Source organism: Cariama cristata, unplaced genomic scaffold (assembly GCF_000690535.1).
Source record: "Cariama cristata isolate BGI_N322 unplaced genomic scaffold, ASM69053v1 scaffold11276, whole genome shotgun sequence".
NCBI classification, from domain to species: Eukaryota; Metazoa; Chordata; class Aves; order Cariamiformes; family Cariamidae; genus Cariama; species Cariama cristata.
In genome coordinates, this window is record NW_009623837.1 from 15,239 (window position 1) to 25,826 (window position 10,588).

The window sequence follows — 10,588 nt, forward strand, 5'->3', positions numbered from 1 at the left end:
CGCTTTCTGAAAAGCTTCAGGCACCCACGTACATCACAGCTTCAACTGACTGGTCTCATGTTGAACCACAAATTAGTTATAAACTTCCTCGGGTATTTGGATACCGAGACGTGGGATCTTGCAGTGACAAACACTGACGTTCAGCCCGTGGGGATGGGAGAGGAAGCGAGGGCTGGTTTGGCTGAGGCTGGGCAGAGAGGGATGGAGGACCAGCTGTATGACCCAAACCCTTGATGGCACGACCCGCGCTGGCCCAGCACTCGGTGCCTGTTTCCTTGCCCCACTGTGGCCAAGTGGGGCTCCGGCTCCTGTGGCTCCGCAGGGAACAATGCGATGGCTGCTGTGAGTCAGGTGTTTGTGGGCTCCCTAACTCCTATGTCCCGCTCAAGGTGTACTGCGTCACGAGTGCAGGGCGTTCCTTAGTCTGTTGTGTGAGCATGTGTAATTACATATAGCAGAACGGTAATGAAGGACTTGCTGTGAAAATAAGTGCCTCGTGACTTTGGTCTGTGCCTGAAAACCAAACCTGTGCTCTAGGCTGTTCCAGGGAAACTGGTTTCAAATGTGGGTTTTGGTGACCAGCATTAATAGAGTAAAATTACAGAGACATGGTTTCCAGCACTTCCTACATTAACTCATTTCTCTAACTTTTATAAAATGCTCGCAGGGTGCTAGCAGCATGATCTCAGAAAGGGATTCAGAGACTACCTTCGATGAGGATTCCCAGCCTAATGATGAGGTGATGCCGTATAGTGACGATGAAATGGAGGATGAGTTGGACAGTCGGCAGCATGCAGTCGAACCAGGACAAAACCAAATCAACAGAGACAATGAGGAAAGCCGAGAGCCATTGAAAAAAGGTAACATTATCACAGAAACTTGATTTGGGTAGCAAGTGATCCTGAATACAGAGGCTGAGCCATGCATGGATCAATTTGACTTTTGTGCTGATTCGTTACGTAGGATTTGGCATGGCTTATATGAACCTGTGGGATAGTAATTGATGGCAATTCAGTTTTAACAAATGTCAGAACGAAAATCAGCTTCATTCCAATCTGCAACCAGAGCTCTGTGCCAGTGTTTCTTGCGTAAAGTTAATGATCTGCATGATGACCTCACCTTAATTAAGGCAGGCCCTAGATGTACACAGACTGTGGTCTGAGAACTGCTCAAATAGAACTTCAGATTCTTGTCTTCCCCGTCATCTGGAAACTTGAACCAGCATAAGCCAATTTGCTGTGTTTAGTCAGTTGGCTTGCATGTATTTCTGCTTTTGAAGTCTTGTGCAGATGAGATTTCAGCTTCAATGCTAATTTTGTAGCCTCATGATTTTCTTTATTTACAGTAGTTTCAGAATCACAGAAAGGTAAGGTGGGTAGGAGGAGTTCAAAGAAACCTGTCAAGTGCAGTGTGTATGCTGCCGCCAGTGTAGGAACATAAATCGGAGGAACCTTTCTGGTGTGCTTCAGACATACCTGTTCTTAACCTCTGTCCAAGGAAAGTCCGTAACTCCCCTAAATACCCCCTTTGCAATGTGACTACTTTTTATTTAACCAAGGCCTGTTTAATATATATAGATTTCTTCCTGTTTGTGTGGCAGTAGGGAACAGTTGATCACATCTCATTTTATTATAACCACCTATGACGTGTTTAGTTTTGTGGTTTTCTTACGATGTCTGAGGTAACATAGTCTATAGAATAAACACAGTTTCCTTAGCCTCTCATGATCTGTCATATTTTCTTGAGTTCTCATCATGACTGTTGCTCTCTTCCGCTGCTCCACCCTCTTTTTTTTTTTTCTCCAGATACTTTATTTCATAGACACAGTATGTCAGCAACCACAAGTTTGCTTTGTGCCCTAGTGTAAGCACAAGAAAAAGAAAAAAGAGCAGGACCTCCTACACTTTTAAGTTTTGTTTCTGAAGTGTACCTTGCCTTTTCCTTTATCCTGGTGAATTGGAGAGAATCTAAAATCGAAGATGAATTGTGGTTCTTCCCTCCACAGGGCTCATAGCTCCCACCAGTTCAGTGTAACCACAAGGCTCTGCTGTCTGTACAGTTAATGTTATCCACATTATTATCCAAAATATGGACTAGAGCTATGGATATGGCCGAGTTCCTTTGAACTCCAAGCTAGGACAAAAGCTTTAAGGAGGTGAGAGATGTTACCATACAGGCTTGGTAGGCCAGTACTCTAATAGTAGAGCTTGTAAGTAATTGACAAGCCTTGTCAATTTTCTTTTTTCTTCTTTAGACCTTTTGGGTTCTTTTGTTTAAATCCTCTTTGCCTGCTTTTTCGGGTTAATAGATAATTTTCTGGCATAAGTTGCAGAATTTGTAGAATCTACTGACTGGTTCAGTAGCTAATTATATTCAGGTAGTGCTACAAAAACGTCATCTTTTTTTACTTCTTATTTTTTCCCCTCAACAAAGATGGTTTCCCCTTTATGTTCCTTTAAAGATGATGAATTACTGATGCAGCTTCCCAAATATTAGGTATTAATGTCACTTTCAAGCAGTTTAAAGTAATTTCAGGGAGCTTCCTTCCTACAGGTTTTATTTGAGACCTAATTTGCCAGTTTTCCATCTGGGATGCTAAGGTTTTATCAACACTGCAATGTTTTTTGAATGTGGTGAAGAAATATTCTTGTAGACATGTTTACAATTTTCTTCAGCCCTGTCACTTTGACAAAATTTAATGACTTTCTCAATTCGTGCACTTCAGTAATACTTACCTTCTTTAAAACCAAAACCTGGTCCTCCAGTAATTTTTTGGTAAATTTTGTGTAAGGCAGCTAAAACCCTGTGACTCACAGTGCTCCTATGTAAGCCCTGACCAGGATGTATAATCTATCTTCATCATCTGCTGTATGTTTTCATTTATGCAATCTTAAATACAAGTGCTATGGCAAGATAAATATTTCTCTGTTAACTTCCCAACTTGCAACTGAGGTGCTGGAAATGAAAGCTGTATAGTCACAGTAAAGATCCCAGATACATCAAATGAGAACTGGCTTTATGTGTTGGGTGGGAAAAAAAAAAAAAGGCTTTGTGCCTGGATTTGAGTTTTTAAGTCTTAGTCAGCCTTCTCAGACCTGACTACCCTACAGTGGACCCTTACAGCAGCCCAGGAGCACCTTCAGAGGTCCCATGAAACCAAAATGAGCACCCATTAAGGACAATTACTGTGGGTTGGAGAAAAGGGGGGGATATTTGGCTGATGACTCAGGAAAGCTGGATTTCAGAATACTGTCTGACTCACCCTTCCCAGGCAGGCAAAGCGCTCCTGTGAGTCGGCTTAAAAACTTGCTGAATGAGTTCAGCGGGGAGTTTCTTTGACGCGGGCAGGGCCTGAACTTGTGGGTGTGGGTAGGAGGCTTAATAGGGCTATCTGTGATGCAGGCTTGAGGGCAGGACAGGGATCTGAAGGGTCTTGAAGAGAAAGAGGAAGCCTGTGAAAGAGGGGGCATGGAAAATAACTTGACAGCCCGAGTCATTCTGGCAGTAAATAGCAAATAAGTACAGCCAAAAGCTGCGTACATCCTAGATGAACCCCATTTAAAAGTGGACTTCATAGGACTTGGATTAATGATAGGGACCTTAAGGTGGAGATGGATGGTTTGTTAGCAAGTCCTCTAGAAGCTTTTTCCTTAGGGAGGCTGTATGTCAAGTCAGGTTTTAAATGCTAAATACTGAAGGTGATAGAAGGAGGCAAGATTGTTCAGCTGCTTTGTAAGCAATTTTATCAGCCTATGGTCCAAAACTTCAAAAGGCTGTTGCAGACATCAGTTGTTCAGTTTTGTTAAGTTCTACCGCAAAATGCAATTCATATTCCTGAGTTTTCAAGCAGTCAAGCAAAATTGATGGCTGAAGAAATAAAATGAGCACTTCAGATTTTTACTTTTTTATGATTGTAAATAAGAACCATTGCATAGTATGGTTATATGAAATAATTGTTTTCAAAAGTTGAGTGGACCTTTTCATTTCTAGAAAGACTGAGAAACCCTGTTTTGGGTGCTTAGTGCTTCACAGGTGCAACAAAAGCAAACCAAAAGAGGGGAAATAAGGGAATTTAGCATGAATAAATGTTACTCTGATAGGTTTTCAGTTTCTCATAGAACTTCCAATTTGTTAATCAAGACTTCTTCCTACCTCAGGTTATATTTTAATTTTTAATAAAGACAAATAGCTTCGAAACTTCTTGAAAACCTTTTTTTAGGCTATGTACTAAAAAGCAGGTACCAGTCTTGTTTCAGTTGAAAGTACCTTTAAAAGATGGCATTTGAGAGAAAACCTGAAACTGGCAGATTTGTTCCCTCATGTTTATAATAATCAGGTGTTGACCCATTTTGCCTGGTCTTTTCCAGACTGCAGCTGGCAAGTTAAAGCAAATGATCAACGCTTCTATGAACAGTCCCAGTTTAAGAGAACAATATTTCTGTGCTTCAAAAAAAGCAAATACGCAGTAAGTTTTCTTTATCTCAATTATGTGCTAATAGTACTTGTCAGGGGGAATACTTTCTTAATCTCAGTAAGATCTTTCAAACCACTGGTGATCAGTGTAAAGCCATAGTTAACATTTCCTTAGGATTTCCAGCAAAGGTGGGGAAGTATAACTAGTTTTGGGTTTGTGAATGGAAAATCAAGGTATCGAGAGACTTGCTTAAGATGAGATAGAGAATTAGCAGCCAGGTGTCCTCAATCCAAATTCTGAGTTTTATATGCTCAACTACAACTGTTGCAAATGTCCGCCTAGGTGTCATCTTTCCTAGAAGAAGTCTCAGTGTAATGTTAAGCAACATCCTGATTAAGATAGACTGGGACAGTCTTAAAAATAGACATTTGGGAATGTCTAGTCATTGAAACAGTGTCATTCTAAATCCACCTGGTTATTATAAAGGAGACATTTTTATCTCATTTATCAAGACATAAGGTTGACTTTATTTTTTTTTTTTTTTCCCTGTACCTAATTTTTTAACTTTTCAAAGTAATAAAGCTGCAGTGCTTGTATGTGGTGCTGGTTGTGAGTGAGAGAGGCTTGGGCTGCGGGGTTACATGTGGACTGTCTGGCTTTCTGTGATGCATTGGCTCATGTGGTTCCTACTATCTATATAGTTCCTACATCCCACCTACTGAGATACCTGCCTTGCAGACTTGAGGCAGTTTGGATTATCTCATGCATGAGTATGAACATGTAATAGTAAAACTATTGATGCCTGAGACCAATTATATCCCTAATAGTGATGTCATGTATTTAGCAAATAATGTCAAAAGGCGTTACAGAGAAGATTGCCTAGGAGGAGGAGAGCACTGAAGTCTCCTCCCCTTCTCTGTGCTCATCCGGCAGTGCCATGTGCACTGTGTCATTTACGCAGGGAGAGGCTGTAACCTTTCCACACTGTGGCTGTGCAATGCCCTGTAGTCCTTGGTGTAGCTAAAGCTTCAGTCTGAGATGCCTTTTGGGATATGTTAATGTCAGTGAAACAGACCTTTTTTGCCTTGTTTCATTAAGACAGTGATCCGTGTTAAACTGTTGAGGAAAGGTAAACTCCAACAAAGCTCATAGGAAAGATTTCACTAGTAAAATGCTTTACTTAAAAATACACATCATACATTTGTAATGTAAGAAGAGTCTGCTGTTGTGAATGACATTTGGTTTTCTTCAACAGGGAAATGCAATTAAGACATACAAGTACAACCCTATCACTTTTTTACCACTGAATCTGCTTGAACAGTTTAAAAGAGCAGCCAACTTCTATTTCCTTGTTCTTCTCATTTTGCAGGTAAGAAAGTCAGAGAGAATACTAACTCTGAAGTGAATTTGCAATACTAATATACTGAGCTGAATAATACTTATGACACAGTTCAGTGCTATCCTATCAGGTAATTGCAGAGTACTTTGCAAGAGACTGTACCTGAACTACTATAGAAACTAAGCCCATCTTAACAGAAATCTGGAACAACTTACCCTAGCTTCGTATTAGCTAGGATGAGCTAGTTGCAGAGTTCATGAGCTTCATGGGGAAAAGATGTTTCTTCTACTCTGTAAAACACGATAGCCTTAAGTTCCGCTCATGAATCAGAGGCGCCAACAGAAAATACAAGCAACTACGATTGTTGTAGAAGCCGGTGCTGAAGCAGGGCAGCACAGTCAAACTCTTCCACAAGAGTTTTGTTCTTCTTCACAACCTGACTTAAAATTCTCTCATGTGTTGGTTTTCTTTATTATGTTATAGTCAGATCACTGTTAAATGTCTCTGAATTGAGCTTGATCGATAACCCTGTATTGAACTGATTTTATTTTTCTTTTGTAGTCGATTCCCCAAATAACTACCCTGTCATGGTATACAACACTGGTGCCCTTACTCTTGGTGCTGGGAACAACTGCAGTCAAAGACCTAGTGGATGACGTTGTAAGAAACATGTTTTGTCAATATGAATAACAGTGTAGTTAATTTCTTTAGTTGTGATACACCGGAGGGAGTACATTCTTTACTCTGGTTTTCAGGCTCGTCACAGGATGGACAATGAGGTTAATAATAGGACGTGCGAAGTCATCAGGGATGGAAGGTTTGTACTATTCCCTTCTTAACTTTGTAAGTAATGTTTGTTGCCTTGTTACTAAGTTTCATGACAGATCCTAAACCATAGATGATAGAGGAAGTTCAGCTTTTTGTTCTCTACCGTCTATGTGAAAACCTAATTGAAAATGGAAGAGAATTGCCTGAAGGAGTAATTTAAACATAATTCTGTGGCACTAAATCTGTGCTAAGAGCAACTTCTTGGGAGAGAAGGACGGAAATTCACATGTAGAAGAGGGAAGAGAAGAGATAGATTGACTACTAAGTTACAGACCCTCAACTAAACTGCAGTTTCCAAAAAGAAAAAACACACCTTACCAAGATGTAAAGTTTTTGTACTAAGGGAAGAGCAATATTTCAAGATTTATAGAGTGCACGGTGTTCTAGATTAAATAGTAATAATTATTAAACTATCTTGATATTAGGTTCAAAAACACAAAATGGAAAGATATTAAAGTTGGTGATATCATTCGTCTGAAGAAAAATACTTTCGTTCCTGTAAGTGCTTTAGATATATTTGTTTTATGTTTCTACAGAGTTCTGTACAAATCTTGACTTGGATTTATTTGATGCTTATTTATGTGTTTTCTAGGCTGATATTTTGCTCCTATCCAGCTCAGAACCAAACAGTCTCTGCTATGTAGAGACAGCTGAACTAGATGGGTAAGTCTCTATTTAAGGATTTCTTGGATTTAATTTTGGCTTACTGGTAAAAGAGCAAGAAGCATGTATTTCAGACTCTACTTGTCACTTGTTAAGCCACACCTGGAAAAATGTGTCCAGTTTTTGATTCCCACAACTCAAGGATCATTAAAAATTGGTGAGGGTCTGCTGGACTGCCACAAAGATGTCTGAAGTGTTGGAGAACATGACATATGAAGAAAGGGTGAATAAAGGACTTGGATTTATTCAGCCTGGAAAAGAGAAGGGTGATTTAATCAGTCTTCTGGTATCTCAAAGATAGTTACAGAGAAGATCCTCTCTTCGCAGGGATGCATATTGGCAGGACAAGAAGCAATGGATACAGGTTGCTTCAGAGGAAATTCTGTCTGCATTCAAGAATAATCGTTCTCACGGTGGATAATTTTTATAATTGGAATAGGTTGCCCAGAGAAGTGGTGGAATTTCTCTCACTGGAAGCAGTCAAGGCTTGGCTTGACAGGGCCCTGGATAACCTCATCTAAGGTCTTTGGTCCAGCAGGAGGTTGGACTGTGGATTACCGGAGGTCTCTTCCAATCTGGACTTTTCTATTATTTTAAACTTTTCTTATTCCCTGTCAGAGTGGGAAAACAAAAATACATATTTTTCTGTGAAAGTTTTTCATAGAAACTGCTTAGATAGCTTAAATCTTACTGTTTCTGTCAAGTTGCTTTGTAAGGGTTGTTTTACTTCATGCTGTTGGGAAAGCTGGTGCTGAATTCTTTTAGAAAGTCTGTAATGATATGGACTTCACCTAATGAGGTGAAATGTTAGTTTTTCTGAATGAGCAGTGTATTCCTCACAGAACCTTTAGGAATATTAAAAATGATAACTTACCATGCAAAACAAGGATCTCTTTGTATTGCAAAGGTTTGTTCTCTATTGGAGCTTTTAACAGTATCACTTATTAAATATTGCTTTCAAATAACCATTACTTCAAACTTAATTATTGCATTAGTAAAACAATGATTGTGACAAGCTTTGCTTATCTACAGTGAGCAGAGGTAAAGGGGTAAGGTTTCTCTTGTGAAGAAAAGCAACCAGTGTTGTAAGAACTAGTCAGATGGTTCATGAATGCTTCGTATCCATGCAAATGCATGGCTTTGCCATTGCTTCAAAGTAGGAGGTTGGTACCTATGGCATATTGATTTGCTTAATTTAATTTTGTTCAAACTTCTTTCCTGTAGCCATGTTTTTAATAAAATGACCTTTTTATCCTTTCTTCTTAGTGAGACTAACTTAAAATTCAAAATGGCACTTGAGGTAACACACAGATATCTTCAAGAAGAAAGTGCGATGGCAGATTTTAATGGTTTGTACAGTTATATTCTTACAACTATTCAAATGTTGCTCAAACAGTTTAGAGTACAAGTAAATAAAACATGGGTGGGGATGAAAGCGTTGCCAATGGTGCTTGTGATTCTGAAGTTAGTGGCTTCCTGGCTTTTGTCACAAGGCAGCATAAGCAAGTTGCACAAGGAAATTGTGCTGCTGAGCGAAATATAGTCTGTCTGAAGATGAGGTCTTTGCCATGAATGAGCTACGGCACACTGAGTAGAGAGAATGGGGTCCATTATTAGTGTTTACCTGCCTGTTTTCTCTGGAAAAAAGTATGTTTGTTGTTGGGATCAGATCTGGAAAATATCTTCTGTTGTCGTTTTCACATTTATCATTATGATCTAGCTGCTTTCTGTGCCTGTCGTGGAAACTTGAAAGGCAGGAATCACTTTTTACTGAGATCTGGTGCAGAGTTTTATCTTGAGCTGAACTTTTTAGCAATCCTAAAATCGCAAATTCTTTTTTTTTTTTTTTAAAAAAAAAAAAAGACGACGACTTAAAACAGGGTGACATGGAGATGTAAGCAAGTAGGGACTGTTCCTGGTTTCCTCCAATATGAGAACTGAGGAACATGAAGTGAAATGAGCAATTGACATATTCAACATAAACAGAAGCGAGATGCTTTTTCACATGATAGGTAGTTAAGCTGAAATTCACAGTTTGCCAAAGGATGTTGTGGATGTAAAAAGTTTGTGCTTTCAAAGAACATCTCTGGAGCAAACTCATATGGCAGGGGAGCCTGCCCACAAAGACATTGGCTCTGGTTCAGGAGATCTGTTGGCTGCAACTTGCCGCGAAACGGTGAAAGCGTTTCAGTGGCCTGTGCCTGCAATCTTATTCTTCCTTGCACATCCACCAGTCTTGATAAGAGACAGGCCTCAGAGCTAGAGACAGCAGTGCTTTGGCCTGAAACTGCCACTCTGTGCTCCTCTGTAGCAATCGGCAGTTATGCTGACATTTACATTTATTTATTTATTTCTGAAACAGCTTGCATAATGGTAAGTGTGGCACGAAACAGAGTTTTAGGATGAGCTCAGTTTTGGGGATGGAAATGCAAATATATACGATCAAGTGACCAACCATAAGGTAGGCAGCGGGAATAGGGCAAGTCATAGAATGGTTTGGGTTGGAAGGGACCAAGTCCTAAGAGTCTAAGTAAAACGTCACTTTTTCAGCCAGAATATTCAGGTACCTGTGCAGTGTAGCAATGCACAATGGCAGTGTGTGTCGGTAGCAATGTATTGCACGAAGGTTGTTTTCCCCTTGTTGGATCATTGCTAGAAAGTCTTGAGTGGCAAAATGAACTGAACACTACATCCATGCTAGAGTGTAAGATCCAGAGACATGCAGGCCTTTGTTAAAACTTGAGAAATATTAAAAGAAAAGGTGAACAAAAAGTGCCCTATTTGGCAGTAAATGCTGTGTGTACTAGTCTTGGTGCAGAAATAAATTCTTTCTGCTATTTCAATCTGGAAAACAAAATACCACCCTAAGATACCATATTTAAAATATCAGCAATACAGCACTGAATATTTGGACACCCTAAATTTCAAATAAATTGTTTATTCAGAACACTTGTTTTCTCAAAAAACCCAGCTCATGAGGTAAAACTACTTCTATGGTGGGTAAAATTAATGTGTTTTTATTTAACTGTCGCATATTAAACATATTCTTCTCCAAATTTTTTAGGTCTGATTGAATGTGAAGAACCTAATAACCGACTGGATAAGTTTGCAGGAACGTTATTCTGGAGAAACATGACTTATTCACTGGATGCTGATAAGATTTTGTTACGTGGATGCAAAATCAGGAATACAGACTTCTGTCATGGAGTGGTCATATTTGCAGGTATTTATGAATTGAAGATGTGTAATATTGTCGTGGTTTAACCCCAACCAGCAACCAAACAGCACACAGCCACTTGCTTGCTCTTACCCGCTCCCAGTGGGATACAGAGAAGAATTGGGGG

At 39.6% G+C, this 10,588-nt stretch overlaps 1 protein-coding gene across 1 annotated transcript in view; it reads left to right on the forward strand.

The window, feature by feature from the left end:
- Positions 1-679: 679 nt before the first annotated feature.
- The window catches only part of ATP8B1 (ATPase, aminophospholipid transporter, class I, type 8B, member 1), a gene marked incomplete at its 3' end in the record, with an annotated part of 28,596 nt that continues 18,687 nt past the window's right edge, over positions 680-10,588 (forward strand). The window contains exons 1-9 of the mRNA XM_009702925.1: positions 680-860; positions 4,368-4,465; positions 5,670-5,783; positions 6,315-6,413; positions 6,509-6,570; positions 7,007-7,079; positions 7,174-7,244; positions 8,511-8,593; positions 10,309-10,467. Coding sequence (XP_009701227.1) covers positions 680-860; positions 4,368-4,465; positions 5,670-5,783; positions 6,315-6,413; positions 6,509-6,570; positions 7,007-7,079; positions 7,174-7,244; positions 8,511-8,593; positions 10,309-10,467 — 940 coding nt within the window. The remainder of the gene's footprint in view (positions 861-4,367; positions 4,466-5,669; positions 5,784-6,314; positions 6,414-6,508; positions 6,571-7,006; positions 7,080-7,173; positions 7,245-8,510; positions 8,594-10,308; positions 10,468-10,588) is intronic.